At 45.7% G+C, this 23,183-nt stretch overlaps 1 protein-coding gene across 2 annotated transcripts in view; it reads right to left on the reverse strand.

Moving 5' to 3' along the window:
* The window catches only part of slit3 (slit homolog 3 (Drosophila)), a 259,249-nt gene that overhangs the window by 40,942 nt on the left and 195,124 nt on the right, over window positions 1-23,183 (reverse strand). The window contains exons 10-19 of one of the 2 annotated variants that reach the window (XM_036127409.1): window positions 20,672-20,743; window positions 19,242-19,313; window positions 17,804-17,875; window positions 15,509-15,652; window positions 14,782-14,945; window positions 10,999-11,149; window positions 8,259-8,333; window positions 6,806-6,949; window positions 3,851-3,994; window positions 457-620 (exon numbers count right to left, since the gene is read on the reverse strand). In XM_036127409.1, coding sequence (XP_035983302.1) covers window positions 457-620; window positions 3,851-3,994; window positions 6,806-6,949; window positions 8,259-8,333; window positions 10,999-11,149; window positions 14,782-14,945; window positions 15,509-15,652; window positions 17,804-17,875; window positions 19,242-19,313; window positions 20,672-20,743 — 1,202 coding nt within the window. The remainder of the gene's footprint in view (window positions 1-456; window positions 621-3,850; window positions 3,995-6,805; window positions 6,950-8,258; window positions 8,334-10,998; window positions 11,150-14,781; window positions 14,946-15,508; window positions 15,653-17,803; window positions 17,876-19,241; window positions 19,314-20,671; window positions 20,744-23,183) is intronic. The other variant, XM_036127410.1, reaches the window with a different exon arrangement.

Consider the following 23,183-nt stretch of genomic DNA (forward strand, 5'->3'; position numbering starts at 1 on the left):
ATGATAGATGGATGGATGAATGGATGGATGGATGGATGAACAGATGGATGGATGAATGGATGGATGAACAGATGGATGGATGAACAGATGGATGGATGGATGGATGATGGATGAATGGATGGATGGATGGATGATGGATGGATAGATGGATGGATGGAGGGAGGCAGGGAGGGATGGATGGATGGATGGATGAACAGATGGATGGATGAACAGATGGATGGATGGAGGGATGGATGAAAATATGGATGATGGATGGATGGATGGATGATCCTTGGAGGAATGGGGCTAAAGTCCAGTCTGAAAGCGGTTCTCTGGGATGTTCTGAGCGGGTTCTTCCTTCACGCCTCTCTAGCAGCCAGAGAGCAGAACATCTCACCGTCACAGAACCCTGGCCCGTGGTGAGCAGAACATCTCACCATCACAGAACCCTGGCCCATGGTGAGCAGAACATCTCACCGTCACAGGTGAAGTCGGGGGCGGCTACATCCTGGATGGGGATCTCCTTGAGGAAGCCGGGCCTCTGGCAGCGGGGGTTGCCGCTCACCACCCTGGTCCTCTTCAGCCATTGGCCGAGCCAGGCCAGGTGGCAGTCGCACAGGTACGGGTTGGAGAGGAGGTTTCTGTGGAGGAAGGAGGAAGGAGGCAGAGCAGGAGGTCATCACAGGGTGAGGAGAAGGTAATTCAATCTGCTGGAGCTGCTTCCTGCTTCACCTCCAGAGCTCAGGACAATAAACGGCACACATAAGAGTTCAGCTCTCTGCTGCTCTAATAATGGACGCATGTTTGCAAACAGCAACAAAAAGCCTTTTGGAGCCTTTGGATAAAATTAGATCAGAGACAAAGAGGAGAAGAGAGGGAAGGTCATCGCTTATTTCCTTTATTTAGTAAAGAACAACGGAGAGAAAAGGTTATCTGCTGCATTTATGTATTCTTCATCACCCCTTGCTTTTTTAAAATAATTTAACCTGAGATCTGTTTAAACTGAGCAGGAGGAAAGCAGCCAATCAGGTTCTGGATGGATCATTTAGGATAAGACAATTAGAAAAAGGATTAAATAAGCTAACAGTTTGCCCAGCTGTAGCTTTTCCTGCCGTCCCAACACGGACCTTTGGAGAGATTACTGTGAATTTACTTAACAAAGGAATAAAGAGCTGAATAAATATACACAATTAAATCCATACAGACACTTCTAAGATGCTAGACGGGAGAGTAAAGTTATGTTTCATCATTCCTGACTTATATTTGATGGGAAATTAAGAATAACAGACAAAGTAACAGCGTACACAGGTGAGTTAGTTGCTATTCTGAAGGCATTTAAATGGGAGGAGATGGGAAACAGAAAAGTAGTAAAGTGGTGCAATAATAAGTATTCAGGAGATGAAATCTGAATATTTTATATATACACGAGTCAATTGTCAGATGTAAAACTACAGATACAGAAATCTAACTAATGTGGATTCCTGAAAAGAAGAGGTATTGTAAATAGTGTATAATGAAGGAATATTAGTTACTGATCCAGACTCCAGCCCAGTAGGTGGCGGTAAAGTTATGTCCCAACTGCCAAAAACCAAAAGAAGAAGAAGAAGCAGCAGCAGCCAATCAGCAGCAGCCGTTGGAGCGCGCTCAGTTTGAGGCAGCAGCATCTGTCAGATTCTGAAGGTTCTGACTCATGTAGATGGTTCTGGCCCGGCTGTGATGCCGTTTTAGTTTTGGGAATAAAAAGTATGGACAGAATGGTGGAATTTGACAAAAACCTTAGAATCATGTAAAACTGGTCAGGGTCCTCTGCGGATCTCTTTACTGTGATGTTGGAACTAGTGATGCGCCGATGCCATTTTTTGGTCCCGATACCGATACCATCTATTTGAAATTGATGTGTGTGTGTATACACTGCAAAAACAGATCTAAAAATAAGTAAAATGTTCTTAAAATTAGTGTATTTGTCCTTGATTTGAGCAGGTAAATAAGATTATTTGCCAATGGAATGAGATAATAAGATAATTAGACATCCTGCACTTGAAATAAGATGATGGAGATGAGTTGTTCCTATTTTAAGTGCAAAAATCTTATTCCATTGGCAAAACATTTTATTAACCTGCTCAAATCAAGGACAAATACACTCATTTTAAGAACATTTTACTTATTTCAAGTTCCGTTCTTGCAGTGTATATGAAGGTTGCATACTACTTAGGGTAGTAGAACTTTTTATTGCCTACCTGGAATGGGTGACAATAGTTGAATAAACTTTTGGCTCTCAAATGCCAAAATAGTGCAACTTTCATGAACTTATATAACATGTATATTACTAGTGGGGAGAGAGAAGGCTGCGTTCAGGTGACATACAAACATTAGAATGGTATCGTGCCTGTTTATTGGTGCTCACCGATACCAATGCCACCATTTTAGTGCTGGATCGGAGCCCCGTTCCATTCTGGTATCGGTATCAGTGCAACACTAGTGGAACAGAAACCCGTGTTCTGGTCCGGTCCAGCGTCTTAGTCAACAGAGAGAAGTTCTGTGCAGAGGAAATGACGAGTCCTTCATGCTGCAGAAGATGCAGCGTTCTGCAGAGAGCTGATGGCCAGAAATGCTGCGCAGGGTTTAGGCTGCTTTAATCACCGCTGCTCCACACACAGAGGTTTACTCTGGTGTTGAAGTTTAAATCCCTCCAATGAGTTAATCTTTTAATTAAAAGAACAGAGACACAGAGACAAGAGGAGCTCAGGAGAAGAAGCAGAAGGTAACAGATGTCCACCTGGATGGACCTGCAGCAGCAGGACCAGGAGACAGGTGAAGACACCTGGTGTGGGCTGGGACCAACGACAGAGTTTCATGGAGAAGACCAACAAACCCTCCATGCGACGGTCAGAGGATCGAAGGAGTAAAGGTTCATTTCTTCACCATGTCACATCTGATCTTAGCTTTACAACAAATCTCTCTTCTCTTCTTCCCACACAGACCTCTAATCAGCGGCAGCAGACTGATTAAAGCCCCCCCCCCCCCCCACACTACCGAGTCCAGCTCAGCATTCACCGTGAATGTAGATAAGACATCATCTGCCCATTCCTATTTTTATTTTTATTCTTATTATTCTCTTTTTCTTCGATCCACTGTATATATGAAGACACACTGTATATAACTGATGCACCTTTCCTACTTTTGCACCTTCTTCTGATTATTGACTAATGAGCCGATTTCTCCAATGTGAGATCAATAATAGTCTATCTAAAATAAATAAATAAATAAAAAATAAAAATAAAATAAATAAATATATAAAATAATAGTCTATCATGTGTGTGTGTGTGTGCGTCCTGGGATCCCAGCCAACCTGCTCCATAATGATGGAGAGCATGTGTGAGGATGACGTTCTCCAGAGAGCAACATGTTCTCCGACATTAAGCTGTAAGTCTGTGTCTGTCAGCGAGTCCCAAACAGGAGAAATAAAGACAAAGTGAAGAGAGGTGGAGGTGTGCAGAGGTGGAGGTGTGCAGAGGTGGAGGTGTGCAGAGGTGGAGGTGTGCGGAGGTGGAGGTGTGCAGAGGTGGAGGTGTGCGGAGGTGGAGGTGTGCGGAGGTGGAGGTGTGCAGAGGTGGAGGTGTGCAGAGGTGGAGGTGTGCAGAGGTGGAGGTGTGCAGAGGTGGAGGTGTGCAGAGGTGGAGGTGTGCAGAGGTGGAGGTGTGCAGAGGTGGAGGTGTGCAGAGGTGGAGGTGTGCAGAGGTGGAGGTGTGCAGAGGTGGAGGTGTGCGGAGGTGGAGGTGTGCAGAGGTGGAGGTGTGCGGAGGTGGAGGTGTGCGGAGGTGGAGGTGTGCGGAGGTGGAGGTGTGCGGAGGTGGAGGTGGCTCAGACTTACATGGTGGACAGGGAGTGGAGGGTGGAGAAGGCTCCGGGGGCGATGCTGCCGATCCGGTTGTCGTAGAGGGAGAGCAGCCGCACCGAGCTCAGACCTGTGAAGGTAGCGTTGTCGATGCAGCTGATCTGGTTGCTGCGCAGCATGCTGGAAACACACGACATCATTTTAGTGCCTATCCACCCCCCATCAGCCACTGTAGCACGTTTAACGCTTTAAGATCGGTCCTGAAACCTGCACTGTTCCATGAGCACCCAGAGGAACAGCAGGTGTTGGCCAAGAGCTCTACTGCTCAGGTAGAACCAGAACCAGAACCCACAGAACCCACAGAACCCACAGAACCCATGAATACCTGCAGAATGATGAAGAACTGGTCCGGATGCAAACCAGTCCAGGAACATCTTCCTAACCCGACCTCAGGGATCTCACCATCAGAGCCTCTGAGGTAAGACGGTACTGATCTTAACACTTAGAGTGAAGTTATGGAATAGTTTAAAGCCGTGTTTAAAGCAGAGTGTGAACATAAATTTGTTTAAGAGAAGGTACAAAAAATTACTTTTGGATAAATATGTAGACGAGGAAAGATAAAAAACAGGTAGATTAATATGGAAGAGTGAATGTAATTAGTTAAATGAGCAACTTAGGTCACTTGAATCATTAGGGATGGGAAACTTAAAAGTTTATACTTCGTCCCATTCCTTTTCGAACAATTTATTATGTTTTATGTATTCATTGTGTTGTGTTGTATTTACACATCTTATATTGTTTTGTTGTTTGAATAAACTGAACTGAACTGAACACTACTTTTCAGCATAAAGAGTCATAGTTTTATAATTCAGAACCATAAAAAGCTTTAAAATGACCATGACTAGTGTAATCATGGATTAATTCAGATTAATTAATTAAGTGTTTTATCCTACAGATTAGCTAGTTTGGCCGTTTACATCCTCGCTCCCTCAGCCAATGAGAGAAAAGGAGCTCCTCTTCTCTCATTGGCTGAGCAACATTCCAACTCCTCTTCTGATTGGTTGATGATTTGGGGCTCAGGGCTGCAGCTGAGCGAGATGAAGACCTGAAAAAGGATCAGGAGGTTCTGCCTAACGGAACCAGAACAGCCTGAGGACCCGGTCCGGTTCTCATCTGTCCTCAGTTGACTCTAAGAGAGACACGAGTGTTTTTCCCTCCACCAAACCTTCCTCTCACATTAAAGTCTGGTATTTAACTTTAAAGTAGTTCACTGGCTCCTATCTTTAAACCCCAGACAGGCAGAGCTCAGAAACTTTAACCAGCTGAGATAAAACATGAAAATCTCTCTCTGAGTAGATTTCATGTTTAACTGATGTTGGGTTTTTGTTTCTTTGATTAATTAATCGTTAGAGAGATTTTCACTTTATTGTAATAAAGTGTAAATATCATACCTGGTTAAATGTGGTTTTTATTAAATTGTTCTTATTTTTGATAAAACACACGAGATCTCCTCCTCCAGTCTGTCAGATGTGCGATAAAGCTGCTTCCTGATTGGATAAAGGATTTTTCAGTAGAAACCAGGACGATCAGGAGAATAATTAATTTCTGAAACTTTCTGATTTAGCTCAGGCTGTTAAAGCGAACCTTTAAATCCAAGAAGATTCTAATAATAAGAGGAAATATTTGATGAAAACAAGCGGCGCTCCATGATGTCACGGCTAAAGAGGAGGGAGTAAATCCAAAGCAGCCCCCGCTGGACGGCCGTCACCGGCTTTAATACGACATTAGCTCCTGACATGCAGCCATGTGGGACCATAAGTGAGTTAGTTAGCATTAGCCATCTCTGGGACACGCTAACCAGGTTAGTGTGGCTATTACTGGAGCAGCAGCCTCATAACACAATACAGAGACAGCCATGATGCCATTAGAGAGTCATTAGTCCGCATATATGTACATGATAGCATTACAGAGTCATTAGAGAGCACACACCATTCTTCCTCCGTCCCACCAGCCCTAATTGGACACTCCCCTTTTTGTGGATGGAGACATGGAGACGTGTCCCCTCGTTAGGCTGATTTCTGACTGGCTGAAAACTCTCTCTGGTCGGGTCGACGTGGAGCGCCGAGTCCCAGGACAGAGTCTGCAGACACCGGGTCCACAGCGAGAACCGAGCTGATGCTGCTCACCAGGAAGCTGGGGGGGTGGGGGGCTCCGCTGGCCTCTTTAGAGTTCGTAATTACCTCCTGGTGAGAAATACTCCTACATGAAAGCAGCCTTCAGATTTTTATATCACTACATTAAAACTATGGGGGACACTAATATCTAACCACGTATACAGTTTGATAACAGAAACACAAACATGTGTTCACTCAGATTAGGAGCTTCGTTAAGCTGCACAGATAACTAATTAATTCATTAATTAAGACTTTGATTTAATGCTGAAACCAACAGGAATTAAATAAATCTAAATCTAAATTACAAGGATAACTTTAGCAAATATTCGGCATAAAAACATATGTGTTTAACTTCAGGGCTTCATAAGTAGAAAAGACTCAATATTGCGCTGCAATGTATCGTGGGTCTTGTAGTTCTATCAAGCTGAATAAAACTTGACAGAGTGCAACATATGAAATGAATAAATGAGAAAGAAAGCAGGTGGAAGAGGAAACCAAGACGCAAAGCTGTTTTATTTAAATGTATTTAAAACTTTTAAAGCCTAAAAAAGTAAACATTAAGATTTTCCGACGCTGCAGATATGCTGACGCTGAACGCAGCTTCACTTTATGCCACCGTTTCTTCCACTCTCTCTAATACCAGAACTGGGTTTATTAACTTGCATCTTTTCCATTTGCAGCCGCCCCATATGATCCAGAAAGCACAGCCAGTTCTTCCAATAAAATGTACAAATAAATTACCATGGCTTGCAGGGAAAGTCCCCGCTTTGATGCTGAAAGCAGATCTGCTGCATGAAGCCAGAGCAATAACACTCACAGGGTCTTCAGGCCGCTCAGGCCTCTGAACATGCGTCCCTGCAGCCCCGTCAGCTTGTTCCCGGTCAGCAGCAGCTCCAACACGCCGGCCGCGCCGTCAAACGCGCCTTCACGGATGTCTCTCAGCTTGTTGTTGCTCAGGTTGCTGCAGGAAAGACCAAAACACGCCATTCAGCTGGTTTTACTGCACCTGTTTGCCGTAGATTCAGCAAATCAAGTTGTTCTGGTAAACTGCAGCACCAGATGCGATCCCACCAAACAGTTTGACTGCAGCAATTAATCCCGTCCCTTCAGCTAATTAATGTAAGCTCAATTATCTCACTGTTGTATCTTTCCTCTTACAGGAGGCCGTGCGATAACACAGGAAGCCGCCAGCGTTGCTGACACAGCAAACGTGCAGATAAAGTGAAGAAAGGGTCAGAAATGAGGGGAAGTGGCTGCAGTGTGTCCTCACGGTGCTGGGAGAGACAATAAGCTCAGACGATAGCCATCAGCAGGGAGGCTGCACCGTGGTCTTCCTCTTATCAGACCATAGGAAGATCGGGAGAAGAGCGGACAATTTAAAAAGTTAAGAAAAGAATAAAAAATGACGGCAGACAAATATGAAGTCAAATGTATTAAAGCAGAGCAAACAGCAGGGAGGCTGAGAGGAGAGGGGAGGAAATGGAAATGAGAGCAAGACAATCTATATTGTCAGTGATGCTGCTAGATGGTTAGCAATTTCCTCTCCAATAAATCAAACACTCGTCTCCTTCTTTCTCTATCTGTTTCTGCCCCCCCCCCCAACACACACCTAGCTGCACACAATCTGCAGATAAGACCCGACTGCAAATCTGAACTGAAGGTCCATCTTCTATTTCCATTTAATATTTGCTTCATCCAAACCTTTTATTTGAGCTTCTCTCAGTCTCTCTGTTCCTGCAGCTCTTCCTCCTCCAAGCCTCTGATAAATTAGAACCTTTTTCTTTCTACACCACCGTTTTCTCTGATTCTTATTCTCACTTCAGCGATCCCTTTATTTCTTATTTCATTTTTAAACTCTACCTCCTCTTTCCAATCAAGATATCATCCCTTCATGTTGCTGCTTGGTTCCTTTGCCAATTAGTGGAAGATGGAAATATGGCTCTGTACATAAATAAACCCACCGCCTGAACTTTTTCACATCTGGTCCCGAAACAGAAACTTCAAAGTCTTTTATTGGGATTTTATGTAACAAAACAGCACTAAACTTGATGTTTTTAACCTGCTGTAAACTTTATCTCTATCCCTTCCTTTAAAGCTCAACCAGTCCCATAAAACAGGCTGGTTGAGATCAGGATGGGATAAAATGTGAAAAGGTTCAAGGCACAGAAATACACTTAATGCATAAAGAGCTTAATGTGTTTGAAGACAAAGACAAAGACTTTAATAAAAAGAAAAAGATGAAAAGCATTTCTACTTTGGAATAAACATACATTTTTTTCAAGTTGGGCAGCTTCTTAAAAGTCCCAGCAGCTTCCAGGATGGTAATTTCGTTGTCGTTTAACCGCCTGCAGAGAAAAGGGCAGAGAGGGAAAGTTAGATTTCCATTTCTCATGAAACTAACTGCTTTACATGCACCAAGGATCACAATAGAAACACGGCGAGGAAGAAGGCAGCGAGGAGGGGTCTGAACTATGATGCAGCAAAAAACAAAAGAACGATGAAGAAATAAAAATCTGGAGGCAGAGGAGGAGGAGAGGAGAAGAGCAATGAATCTTTTCTATGTAGTCATCAATACCCACTTTGCCCTGAGCCCAGAAAAAACAGTTGGGGAGATAGGAAGCCAGACATCTGCTTTATTGAGGTAATTTGTACTAAAAAGGTGCTGCTAAAAGGATGCACGGCGTGCATGTGTGTGTGTGCACGCTGCAGAAACTACACAGGACGAGAGTGAAAGCTCAGCTCAGGGGGACACTTTCTAATGAGATCCGTGGCATTAAAACATGGACCAACCTGGATGAAGTAAAACAGAAATAATTTATTGCACAGTCTGAAGTAGCTTGGTGATTGTGTGAAAATGATACTGCTCTCCCTGCTGCGCTTTATTTGCATATTTTAAATGGAGGGAGTGGGAATCTGATTAGTTTACCATCAGATCTGCAGCCGATGAAGAGCAGCAGCTTCAGCTGAATCCTTTCTGTGGCTGAAAGAGTCACTGAGACCACCAGCTCCTCTGATTTAGCCTGATGAGGGTTCAGTAAGCTGCATGCATGTTCCTGCATGCTAGTGTGTGCCGGCGCCTCCAAAGGCTGGACAGTTGGTGTTCTTAGGAGGATGCTGAATTAAAAGCAGGTTAATGATCTGCGGATGGCTGAACATGTGGAGCACACGTTAAGAGTCAGTGTTTTACCTGCAGCGTCAGTGAGAAATTCAGAGTGAAGCCAACTGAGGGTCAGAACCCAAGCTGTCATCTTCAATACAAAACTGTTTATTCTAAGTAAAAGCACTTTATTCAGCTTTTGGTGAGGAATGATCATGCAGACGGTTAAATTAGGGTTTTCTACTGAGAAGTATGGGCCAGTCCAGACCACCTAAAGGCCAGATCTGACACAGGAGCCGTAAAACATCCAGGTCTGCTCTACATCCCATAGAATTCCAAACTTTCTGAGCAATAGTGATGAATACATTTACACTCTAGCTCTTTTAAATTAAACATTTGTTTTTCCTTTGTCACCATTTCCCCAGATAACGCGCATGTTGGAGCACATTGTTAGTTTAATCTCCAAAACTAAAGAATCAAGAATCATCATTGTTGTTATGTAACCGTAATGAAAGGCTGGGGAGACGCTGGTTCAGAATTCACATATAAAACAGACAAAATCAGAGAAGCTAAAAGCGTGTAAATAGTCCTTAGCATCTAATAAGATGTTCTAAAGGTTCTGATTCTAAGGAATTCAAGCAGAGATAACATTAAGTGATCAAATGAACCCACATTACAAACCCAGAACATTTTGTTGCAGAGTCAGAACCACTTCCAGTCGGTTAACATGATCAGAAGCAGGATAGATAACATGCAGAACATGTTTCATTCCCTTAAGCAACGGTTTTTCAGCTTGAGTTGCTTTTTACTCTATTAATGGCCAATTATACTTATATTTAAGACACATAAAAGCGATAAATACTCAAGCTCTGAAATAAAAACAAGTAATATTTGTTATTTCTGCCAAAATCCCATAAGGAGCTTTTGTTGTCCCGCCTCTTCTGTGGCAGACGGCGTCCTGAGCTGCTTCACTGTGGAGCTTTTAAACCCTTGCTACTAAAACACGGACTGGTTATGTGGAGAAAAGTGAGACTTGCACAGCTAGCATGGCTAGCTAAAGTTCTCTGGAGACACGGGGAGGAACACATGCTGGTCAGAAGTGGAGCAGAAACCCGACAGACTACATTTTTATGCTACAGCTCTCAGATGAGCACAGCTGCCTTGCATCAAGGAGGTCCTGGGTTCAAATCCCAGCCTGGGTTGTTTTTGCATGGAGGCTGCATGTTCTCCCTGTGCATGCGTGGTTGTCTCTGGGTACTCCAGCTTCCTGCCGCAGTCCAGAAACATGACCGTTAGGCTAGTTGGTTTCTAAAGTGCTGTTAGCGCTGAGTGTGTGCTTATCTGTCCTGTGTGTCTCTTTGTTGCCATGGCCACCTGTTCAGGCCTCTTGTCCAATGCCTGCCAGAGATAGGCATCAGCCTCCAAAAACCCCCCCCCCCCCCCCCACTGAAACCCACAAGCAGCAGCTCTCCCTGGTCTCAAAGAGTGGGTTTTACAGACTTAGCAGTATTCCTAATGTGATTTATCTGCTTCTCCCTTCACCATTCTTCAGTGGAAAATGAATGATCTATGGAGCCTATTCAGTATTCTAGTATGTGACCCTTTAGCAGACATCATGATGGCTCCTCAGGGACTTGGAGGGAGATGGAAAAGACTGCTAAGATGCATTTTTGTCCGAGAGCGGAAAATGAGAAGTGACGTTGGTGATAGTGCACTGACAAAGCAGAGAGGGCCTCTGAGTGCTGCAGATCTGCATCGATGCATCTATAAGTGTAAATAAGCCTACAGGCTTTCATTAGCGGATGTTGAGGCCGATAAGATTTAATGTAGATGTGAAGAGGTTTGGTGCAAATAGGGAACGGTTTTAAAAAGCCCACAGAGTATCTCTGCACAGTGTAAATTCAATGACTCACAGGTCGGTGGTGTGTTCGGGGATGTGTGCAGGTATGCGGGTCAGTTTGAGGTTGGAGCAGTCAACCACCGTGCCTTCACAGCGACATTTCTCTGGGCACACCAGGTCCTGGAAACAGTCTCCACTCAGGCGGCTGCGATAGTCCTCCTGACCTGCAGGGGCAGAGCGACAGTGGAGGACACAGAAACACAGAGTCACACGTAAGATGGGAGGGAGAGTGAAAAGTAAAGGTTTAAACCCAGTAAAAGGTTAAATGGAGATCAGTACGGAGAAAGGAAACAGAAAGTAGGCCTGGACGATAATTCAATAACGAGATATATCGATCAGTAGACGCGTGGTTCAGAAAAAAAAAAAAGGGGTCAGTAAAAAGTTCAATAGAATAACAGTTTTCCTTTCTTTAGCATTATAGCCAATCGTGTAGGTTAATACGACAGTCATTACATCCTCCCAACCAATCACAACGCAGACCCTGGAAGCTCCAGCACCAAGCTCCGCCCCCTTCAGAGTTCAGAGAGCACGTGTTATTATTATTTTTTTTTAAGACTTATAGTTTTGGTAAAAGTTGGTTAAAAAAAGCGTTGAGTTTGAATTCAGTGTTCGTTATCTTAAAATACGTCAGGAAGCAACAACAACATAAAATGGTCAGAGCTGCACTTAAGCTATATATATATATATATATATATATATATATATATATATATATATATATATATATATACTGTCCTGAATCGACATCGATCAGTATAATTTATATTTTATCGATATGTTTTTTTTCTGTATCGTCCAGCCCTAACAGACAGTGATTAAATAAAACACTATACTGAGAAGAAAGCTGTGAGCTTTGATGCATAATTATTCTCTGGTGTAAAAAAAGTCAATACAAAACATCCATAAACTTTAAATTAAATAAGACTTTTAGATCTAGGCTGCATTTAATTCTTCTTTGAGCAGAAAACACGTTTCCAGGAGGGCTCATCCTGCACGGCCAGGCGGATCTCCAGAATCATCCTGCAGAGAAATGAGCGTAAAGCCCGCATGTTTCTGTTGAGCAGAGGAATGCAGGCAGCAACGCTGGCCTGAGCCTGTGGAGGAGACCTGCTTAGCATCATGCTGCCCATCTACCAGTCAGGTCATGCATGGGTTCACATCTTACTTCCTGGCTGGATTGTTGTCCTGCAGAACATGCAGAGAGCAACATGACCTGCCTTTACACATCAAAACAGGTGATGGCGCTATGCTGAGACACAAAGAGGCAGAGAGGGTGAGGAAAGCAGCAGTACATAGGAAGTCAGACTGCAAGCTGGCAGAAACATGCAAAGAAACAGATAATTCCTCATTTTAAAACAATTTATGGGGACAAAAAAGCCGTCAACACATTTGAAACGAAAATCTCCACCTGCATCCAACACTGGGAAGGAATACGGTAGCCGTCACCACTGAAACTTCAAATTCAGAATATTTCACATCAGATCATGCATGTGCAACAAAGATCCACCTAAACCTTTCCATAGTCGTGTCCTACGCCGCGCACAGAGAGGCGTCAGCGTGCTTAACCCCTAGGATTGCTCCGAGGCGTGCGATTGGCTGGGAGAGGCATGTAGGTGTGTGCGGGGCGGTCCCTGGCGCTTGACGGAACCATGTGAGGTCACAATAGGCGGGGCCACATGGTTAGATCAAGCACAAGAGACAGCTGCACGAACCAATCAGAATGAAGGTCCACACAGGAGGAAGGCAGGTTGACAGAGAGCTGCACCAGTCAGTCGGGGGGGTGGGGGTGGGGGGGGGGGGGGGTCCACACAGGACAGGAGAAGCGACAGAAGCTGCAGGTCCAAACAGGAAGGAGGCGGGGATGTAGACAGGAAGAGCTGAAGCAAAGACCAGCCTGACCAGGAGCCGTTTACCTCCATCAGGGTGTGGGCGGGGCTGTGGGCGGGGCTATGAGCGGAGCTGTGGGCGGAGCTATGAGCAGAGCTGTGGGCGGGGCTATGGGCGGGGCTGTGAACAGAGCTGTAGGAGGGGCTGTGGGCGGGGCTATGAGCGGAGCTGTGGGCGGGTCTATGAGCAGAGCTGTGGGAGGGGCTGTGGGCTGGGTTGTGGGCGGGGCTATGAGCGAAGCTGTGGGAGGGGCTATGGGCGGGGCTGTAGGCTGGGTTGTGGGCGGGGCTATGAGCGAAGCTGTGGGAGGGGCTATGGGCGGGGCTGTGGGCGGAGCTGTGGGCGGGGCTATGAGCGGAGCTGTGGACGGGGCTGTGGGCGGGGCTATGAGCAGAGCTGTGGGCGGGGCTATGAGCGGAGCTGTGGGCGGGACTGTGGTCTGGGCTGTGGGCGGGGCTATGAGCAGAGCTGTGGGCGGGGCTATGGGCGGGGCTATGGGCGGGCCAGAAAGCTCCCTTTGGTCATGTGTTAAAACGTGAGGAGGCTTTGGAACGCAGAGGATTAACAACCTGGACAACGGTGATCTGACAGGAGGAGCTAAATACGCTGTGATGAAGATGGAGGTGGTGTTGTGCGTAGATGTGTTAGCGAATGACTAAAGGAGTGAAATCTGAGCCCAGCTCCTCCTGCTGGGAACAAACAGGCTGGTTTCTTAGAAGTGACCCTCCTGCTGGAGCCAGGCAGGAACTCACAGCCTGACAGAAACAATGTTTCTTAAACGTTCAGTTTCATGTTGGATGATTCTAGAAATGATTTATTCTGCTGGCTTTAGGTTAGGAACACGGAGAGCCTCTCAGCTGGCTTCCTAAACTTTTCCACTTTGGGTCATGTTACGACCACAAGCCTCAGCCAAACAGAGAACGCTCCGAATTATGAGTGACGCCTGAGCTTCACAATGCGTTTGGGTTTTTACCGACACATTTAGAAAGTTACTAAGCAAAGCTGGCAATTTAGTCAGGAAATACCAGCTTTGGACTTCTTTACTGGGCCTTCTCAGTAAAACAGGTCCAGCTCAGTCCAATCAGAACATCTGCTGATTCAGGTCTGGGCTTTGACTAGGCCATCCTAACACATCAATCTGCTTAGACCTGAACCAGGGATGTCCAAATCAGAATTACTCCTGGGTCAATAGAATAAATAAGATATATAAAGTTAAACTGAAACTATAATATATATATTGTGATCTTTTGTAAACCTGTTCAACAATAAACTAAGCACGCAATATTTTAATTAAACGAATAAAAAAGTCTGATTTTATAAATTTTTGGCTGTAAAGGGCTGAGTAACGATCCAAAACTTATTTGTTATAGGTTAAATCTTTTCTTTTGGGCTCCACTCAGTGCAGTAAAACAGGATTTGTGTTTCTTTCTCTTTAAAAAAAACACTCCCTGTATTTAGCCAAGTTTAACAAATCAATTAAAATTAATCTGTAACACCTTTTCTGTGCTGGACGGCCAAATTTGGATCATTCTTGAAATGTAGTCGGGACACAAATGGCCTCAGAGCCACACTTTGGACATCCCTGATGTGAACCATCCCATAATATGTCTGTCTGCAGGTTCAGGGCGGTTCTCCTGCTGGGAGGAGAACCTCCAGCCAGTCTCAGGTTCTCCTCCTTTGCTCCTCCCCAGAGCATAACGCTGCCGTGTTTCATAATCCGGTGGGAGAATCCAGTCTGTGGCGGATACAAAGTCCTCGCTTTGCACACCTTTACCTGTAGAAATGTTTTAAACCCAACCCCCCCCCCCCCCCCCCCCCCCATTGTTCTGCACCACTTTGGCCTGAAACAGGAAGTGACAGAAGTGAGGAGGATCCTGAGGAGCAGAGCTGCTGTCTGAGTGTTTCTCACCTGTGCACCTGAACTTCTTGCCTTTCACCTGGCTGATGCGCTTGTTAGCCAGCCTCCTGGGGTGGCTGCAGCGGGCGCCGCTCGTCTCGATGGGGTTGTCGAACAGGTAGTCAGCCAGCCACTTCAGGTGGCAGTCGCACATAAAGGGGTTCTGGGCCAGGTGGCTGGGAGGAGGAGGAGAACACATGAGTTTAGACCCACTCTGCAGCTGTTACAGTGTGTAAAAGGTTCTTAGAACATCTGCTGTGGAATAAATGTGTCTGTGACGGACTAAAGGAACCAGGAGGAAGGTGGACATCAGGCAGCAATAAATCTGCAGCAGCATTTTCCACCAGGAGGAGGAAGAAAAGGCGTTCTGGGGGTTCTTCATGTTCTCTCCACTGGAGGATCATGTTGGCCAACAGGACGGTTGGTACTGAGGCTGCCACTAACGGCTGCATGATATTAAATATTAAACCGCTGTGGATAAATGTGGAGACCCAGAGGGAACCAGCCATGAGGACGTAGCTCACTCATAATCAGAGCATATTTAACATTTATATTTAACCTGAAATGATCGTTAACTATTCCCTCCTGCTGTGATGTCTCTGGTCTCAGTGATCCGCTGCAGACCCACCGAACATCTGCTGACGCTGCGCTCCTCACGGCCGCCGTCTGTCTCTAACCTTACCTTCAGCGCCTGCAGACATGAGGGGGCGGTGGTGGAGGCGAGGGAGGCGGTACTTACAGGGTCTTTATGGAGCGCAGGGGGGCGAAGAGGCCTTTGCTGATGGTCTGCAGCTTGTTGTCGTACAGCGACAGCAGGTTCAGGTTGTGCAGGTCCTGGAAGGTGTTCACTCTCAGACAGTTGATCTTGTTGGCGTTCAGCAATCTGCAACACACACACCAACCAGGCATAACATTATGACCATGTTCCTCATATTATGACGCTCTCCCCCCATAACAGAGCCCCCAGAACCCAGAAGGTCCACTGTGGAAGTGAAGGAGGCGTTTGAAGAAAATTTGGATCAACGTGAAGCAGAACCAGAACCGGTGTCAGGTAGGATGAATGGATTAGACGTTCCTCTTAGTGCTCAGGTGTTCTGTTCAGGTTCTACAGGTTCTCTGAGAATGGACCACGTTCAGAACTTCATGTATTCATCAGATGATCTGAACACAGAACCGGTCCTAAAGGACAGCCTGTGGGACCAGGTGTGCATGCAAAGCCGTGTTCTGCCTGCAGCTCCATTAAATATAGATATTAATGATGTCATGTTTGATGACATCATCGCTGGTTTCCTCTCCAACTTCCTGCTTCTGCCGTCCATCGTCCATCAGGCCACGCCCTCTTCCCTCCCCATGCATCGTGCACCATGTGACCGTCTGCGGGTCACTTCCACTCTTTGCTCCGCTGCCCTGCAGGACGGAGAGGCCCAGATCATCAGCTGCTCCTGCAGCGGACTGCGGCATTCGCTGCGACCGTGTGCCACATGCGGCAGTAAGAGAGCTGCAGGATGAGATGTTACTGAAGCAGCGCCGCAGCTGGAGAACAGGAACCGGTGGGAACCGACGGATCCCACTTCCTGTCACGCCTTCCTCTGCTGAAGGGCAGACAGAGGACCGCTGACATCATCTGTGGTGCAGCAGGGAGGACGGCTGAGACGGCACCGCAGCCACACCTGTCTGAACGGCACCGCCTGGAGAACCACCCACTCTACTTCGGTTCTGTCCTTCAGCCGGCCAGTCTGCTCCCGGGCCTGGAGCAGAACCGGGGTCTCTACCAGACGGCATTAAATGTCAACGTTTTTAACAGAACCCACAGAACCCACAACAGTATTCAGGTCCATTAAACCTTTTCACTTTTATTTTACATCAGAACCACTGTGAAGCAGAATTAAATTATCATTTTTGACATATAAAAATCTGAAAAGTGTGGCGTGCATTTGTATCCAGCCCTCCAACCAAGGCAGTACTTTGTAGAACCTCCAGGTCCAGCTGCATACTGTCTGTTTGTTCTCAGTCAGACTGGATGGAGAACATCTGGGAGCATCAGTGTTCTTCTCAGACGGCTTTAGGTCTGGACTTTGACTAGGCTGTTCTAGCACAACGCTCTATTTATCTTCTAAGCTAGTCTTCTACAAGAACGTTATGGACAACTCTCTTCTTCAGACTGTCATACATCAACAGAGTGTCTGCAGTCAGAGGGTTCTTCAGAACCGCTGTGATACGGACCTCTACAGGAGATGTGTCCTGGCCACAGACCACAGACATCTACAGCAACGCAATGGAGAAACTTGGATAATATCATGAAGAGCAGCATTTATTTTCCCTTTGGGATAGATAAAGGATTTTTAACTAAATAGAACAGATGGGAACACTTTTCAGACGCTCATTAAAATAATAAAGATCTTGCATAATTTTACTTCCATCTTACAGTTACTTTGTCTTGTTCTGTCAAGCAAAATCCCTGTAAAATCTATTGTAGTTTGAGGCTAGAACAAGACGAGGCTCATGGAAGTTCAGGGGGTGTGAATACTTTGGCAAGCCTCTGTAATTAAACCCATCCAGTCAAAGATCTAAGCGGGGATGCAAATGGCTCCAGCATCACCTTCAGGCCCATCTGAACCTGTGGCAGAACCAATTGGACCTCCCGGCCGCCACGGCTGTTCTTGATCTAAGATTTCATGGTGTAAGCATTACGGACAGATTTAAGGAAGGTGTTGCTCAAATGTTGAAGCAACGACCTGTTAACACCGTTATCTGTTCTCATGCTTCGCTATGCAGACGCTCTGTCTGCACCGATGAAGGTGTGCCCACCTCGGCATGCCAGATGCTGCGAGCGCCTGCAGAGGCAGAGCAGCTCATCCTATTTTCTGAATGCAGCAGCTTATTCTAGTCCACTATATAAACTATTTTGTATTAAATTTCTTCCCCACATATTCAGAAAATCATGGTTAGGTGCACACACATTTTGCTGATTTGATCACCTCCTCTGTTGTTTTAAAGCAACATCTGTCATAGTTTTCTGAGGATAAACACTCACAGCAGCTGCAGGGAGGCCAGTCCATCAAATATTCCTTTAGGCAGCTCAGCGATCTTATTGCCATACAGCACCCTGCGAGGGACAAACAACATCCTGGGTCAGTTTACAGAGCAGACGTGTCAACATGGATGTTCTCAGGTCATTAATGACTCCACGTATCTAGACCATGCAGCCATGCAGCCAGAGATGACGGCTGTGGATGAGGGGAGAACATCAGCTGGTGAAAGTGAAGAAGAACCGAAGCGGTTAAGGTTGTTAACTGTTTGCATGTGAGATTTAACTCTCGCGTTATTTGGACATTTTAGCATTGAGTTAAAGCCAGATATTTACACACGCTTTTTTCCCCTTTCTGACATAAAATCAGATTAAACCTTTCCTGATTAACAAAGTCATTTCTCTTTGTGAAATTTCCCAATAACGAGGTTAAAAAAGCTCATCAGAGACTATATTCCTCTATGGTCCTCCTGGAGAACATTTACCTGTCTTGATGTCGCAACAGGAACCGCAAACCTGAAAGACTTTAGACCCCCTTTTCCCCGGCTCCCCTCCTGCAGATGGTCCAGGTCTCTAAAGACACGCCCTGCTGCACGATGTGAGCAACATGAACACACATGAACTCAGGGACAAGGACCTTAGCTGTTGCAGACATGTCCTCTGGTATAAAGAACATTGCTAGATTTGAAGGAACTAGGGGGGCCCTAGAAGGTAGGGGGGTGGCAGCATCATGCTGTGGGGCTGATTTCCTGCAGGAGGGACTGGTGCGCTTCACAAAATACATGGCTTCACGGGGAAAGGACATTATGTGGAAATATTGAGGCAACATCTCAAGACATCAGCCAGAAAGTTAAAGCTATTTGTTACCAAATTAGTCACAAAGTGGCTGAAAGCCAACAGTCGTTGTTTTGGAGCGACCGTCACTAAGTCCAGATTTAGGTTCAGCAAATAGAAACACTGATCCATCCTGACTTATCTGAAACAGGAAAGGTTTTCTCTGATTTAACATCAGTGAGGAAACAAAGGTTGTGTCTTTTTATACAGTGGATGTAAATATCTGGTCCTCTTCCTCATACAGCGGAGAACACAAGCCTTTGCTTCATCGCTGTTCAATAATGCAGATGTTTTGCCTCTCAGTGACGCTCCAGCAGCACAGGTGGCTTGATGCGTGCAGCTGAGTTCACCTTGTCTGGCTTTTCTTGTCTGTGTCACTTCTAGGCTGAGTGCGGATTCAAATTAAGCTGCCTGTCATGTTCTTATTGCGTTCAGGGATGCAAACAGCGACGATTCTCAGCGACACACTCGGCACAAGCGCTCAATCTGCTGCGTTTCCTTCCCCGTGTCAACATCGGCTGCAGAAAGACGTTTATTTGCCAACGTCTGAAAGTATTCTCCTGCCTGAATGTGCTTGTTGTGATGTCTGTGTGTGGAGCGGCGTACTTACAGCGAGGTGAGCGAGCGCAGTCCGCTGAAAGCATCCGCAGCAATGTCGGAAATCTGGTTCTTACTCAAGTCACTGGGGAGAGAATGAGATTACTGTAATACTCAGTAATGGGGTTCATTCTGCCTGAATGTCCTCGAGCTGTCTGACAAACGATCAAGTCAGAATACATCAGCCGAGGTCAGGGAAAGAGGACAAGTCTGGAGTAAAAACACAGGGTGAGAGTAAATGAGGCAGCGGGAGAGAGGGCGATGGATGTAGAGAGTCCAGGACAGAGGAACCAGGGCAAGCTGAGGTGTATTAAACTCTATATAATACTCTATATACTCTATCCGTCATATTATTAAGCTCTGCTGAAACTCCATCTGTGTCTCCTTTGGGCAAATCCACAGAGAAACAAAGTCAAGCATCAACTTGTTCATCATTTATATGTGATTGGATGGGAACGTTATCACACGGTTTGCTTCATTCATCCACCGTCTATAGCTGCGTATCCTTTTAAGGTCACAGGGTGGGGGGGCATGAGGACGGCTACACCCTGGACAACTCGCCAGTCCTCACAGGACAGAAAGATCCCCAGCTGGGATTCAAACCCAGGACCTTCTTGCTGCAAGGCAGCAGTGTTACCAGCAGCCCCGCCGTGCAGCCTGCTTCACGCAGGGAGCCTTAGAGGCGACTCTGGGTTCCTACATGGTTCCCAGGTCAGAACTCTGAGTTCTTTGTAGCCTGTTTTAGGATGTAAAGATAAAAGCTCAACAGATGGATGAACAACATTTAGAAAATGGGAAATAAAGGGTTGTGTATAATCAGTAGTTCTATTTCTCCATCCTGCTCTAGCCATTTTGTTTTTATCGTACAGACAGCTTAAAGCAAATGGCTCCAGCATCACCTTCCTGGCCATCAGAATCAATTGGACCTCCCGGCCGCTACGGCTGTTCTTGATCTAAGATTTCATGGTGTAAGCATTAGGGACAGATTTAAGTAAGGTGTTGCTCTAATGTTGCAGCAACGACCTGTTAACAACGTTATCTGATCTCATGCTTCGCTATGCAGACGCTCTGTCTGCACCGATGAAGGTGCGCCCACCTCGGCATGCCAGATGCTGCGAGCACCTCCAGCGGCAGAGCAGCTCAACCTATTTTCTGAATGCAGCAGCAGAGTTTTTATATAGGCCACTATATAAACTGTATATTTTGTGTTAAATTTCTTCCCCACATATTCAGGAAATCATCGTTAGGTGCAGCAAGGAAACAGCAGATGATTGGCTGCTTCTTCTTGTTTTCAACACATTTTGCTGAAAATTCATGAGCACATGGTACATTTTACACCTTTCATTTCTATGCATGTTCAGACCCACATGTAGAACATCTTTAGATGCACCAACACATGGCAGCATAAGAAACAGCAGCTTTCATTCCTCAGGTGCTACTCACATTCTCTTCAGCTTCTTATAGGCTGAAAAGGCTCCTGGCGGGACGCTCTTGATCAGGTTCTGCTCCAAACGACTGCAGAAAGAAAGACGACACAGATTAGCACATTTAGGAAAAATCTTAATGGGTTCAACCTACATTGTAACATAAAACTAAGATTTTTGGGAGTAAAGCAGCTTTTGGTATTTGTCACGATAAGTTTCTCCTCTTCCTAATAAATGACGACCATTTCAAACCTGAACTTACTAGCCGGACGGTTCCAGTCAACGTCTAACCAGTTTCTCTACAGGGCGGTCAACTAGAAACGCTAACAGAGGAGAGCAATACCCCGTTTAGAGAATGATTTAACGAGGCATTAACCAGATAAACAGATGCTGGAGAAAGACGCCATTTTCATCCAGCAGTGAAAGAGAAATGTTTTCCCAGCCCTCTGGTGACGATTTGTTAAAAGCTTTAAAAGAAATCCATCTCTTACTGTAGAAGCAGAATCTCACAGTGAAAAGTGTGGAGAAATCCAAGCTTTCATTTCAGAACATTTATTCAGCAAAGACTGAATCCCATAATAATGAATAATTGGTATTTAAATAAGTGCTCGGTTCCCCTGACAATCCTTTTAAAATAAATGTAACTCAAGCTCTCTTCTACACACATTTTACTTTCTAACCAGTATTTGTTTCTCTGGGGTAGAAATATGATGTGACACAGAGGTCCACTTCTTTTAGCCACTGGCAGCAGGAACCGGGACTCTGGACGATCAGGAGAGACGCTGAGGAATGGTCAGAGTTTACAGGACTGATCTGTGGGAGCTGCAGCGATATCAGCATCTTCATCGTTATTTGTCTTCTGCATTTAACGCGTCCCTTAGGGAGCGTTCTCTGACCATCAGGGTGTCGGGTCTGAACCGGGGAACTTCCTGCTCTGACCACTAGGCCGCCACTCCCCCTTTAACTCCAGTTACGTTATTAAAAACTATTTTTCTTATCACTGGTATTTTTTCCAACCAGTTTTCCTACTTTTATCACTTTTAGATGAAGCTGCTGCAGTAAAAGACGCATTTAATGGTTTCCAGTGAGGCCAACAAACATGTCTGCATCTGAACCAAAGTCAGCCGCAAAATGACGTGTTAAACAGCAGCGCATCGTTACATATTAGTTTCCAGTAATAAATTTAAATCAGTATTTTTGTTTCAACGAATCCCTGAATGTCATCTGACTCCCTCCTGTGTTGAATCAGCCTGGCTGTGATGGCGAAGCCCTTCTGGGCTCCCAGACCTCAGCGGTTGAAGCTATTTACTGCACCTCTCTCGCACCCTGACGCTAGTTTTACTCCAGTATCGTGTGGGGAACCATGAGCCGACCCTAGTCTGGAAAAACATGAATCCATAAAGTCTTTGTCTCCTTTCTCCTCCAGCAGGACGAGAGAAGGTCGGCAGGAAATGGATTTAAAGGATGCAAAGGAGCAGGTAATGAAACGTTATAAAGGAGCTGAGGGGAGACGAGAGGATGGAGGGAGAGACGGGTTTGTGCTAAGAGGACAACAAAGGAGAAATTAAAGGAGTGAAAACGTGTAAACAACGGGGAGAGGAAAAATTAGAGAAGAGGAGGATGTGGTGAGGTCCCAAGGCCAGCCACAGGGTCAGCTGTCAGGATGATAAATGAAAACTAATCCAGCCCTCTGCTTTTCCTCATCCTCCTCTTCTTCCTCCATCTTCACTTCCCCTTTCAATCCCTCCTCCCTTCTTCCCCCTCCCATCTACCCGTCCATATCTGCCTCTCATAAGGCAGGTTTTAACCATTTCCATCAAGTATTAAATATAAATACTCTTTTCCAATTAAAAGTGCCGTAAACCTTTTTGACTGCAGGCGCCGTGTCCTGGTTCTGCCTCACAGTCTCTGCACTTCATTCAGCCAAGGACCCAAAGTAAACCAAGCGTGAATTAGTTCTGACAAAGACAATCTGCACACGCAACACCTTCCAAATGATGCTGAGGGACAGTTAAACAAGGTCAGAACAAGGACTCCCCCAGGATCAATGGCTGAGGCCGCCGTGTGAAGGGAACCTCTGAAGGCTTAGACGGTAAAACCCTCCCAGGTGAGCAGATTCTCTGGAGAACAGGTGAAACAGGAAGAGTTTGGCACACAGACACAGTAGCAGCTCCTTCAGCTACCTGGAGGTGTTCCCACCTGGAAAACTAAATCCAAACATTAGATATAAAAACTGGAACAACGTGCGGGGCTGCAGAGGAGCATGCACGCATGCATATCCACATCTGGCAGCAATCCCTCCCTCTGACATCCAGAGAGACGCCTTTGTCTCCATTAACCGACTGACAATACATCATCCTATTAAACTCTATTGTCTCTGGCTGCAGCAGCAACATTCATCACAATTGCTTCGATGCTAATTCTGAGGGTGTGTTGCTGCAAACTGCTGCTGGCAGCGTCGCTCCATGTGTACGACGCTGCGCATGTCGTGGAAAAAAAGCCCGTTTGGCTCTGGGCTCTGCAGGGGACGT

This window comes from Fundulus heteroclitus, chromosome 23 (genome assembly GCF_011125445.2).
Source record: "Fundulus heteroclitus isolate FHET01 chromosome 23, MU-UCD_Fhet_4.1, whole genome shotgun sequence".
NCBI classification, from domain to species: domain Eukaryota; kingdom Metazoa; phylum Chordata; class Actinopteri; order Cyprinodontiformes; family Fundulidae; genus Fundulus; species Fundulus heteroclitus.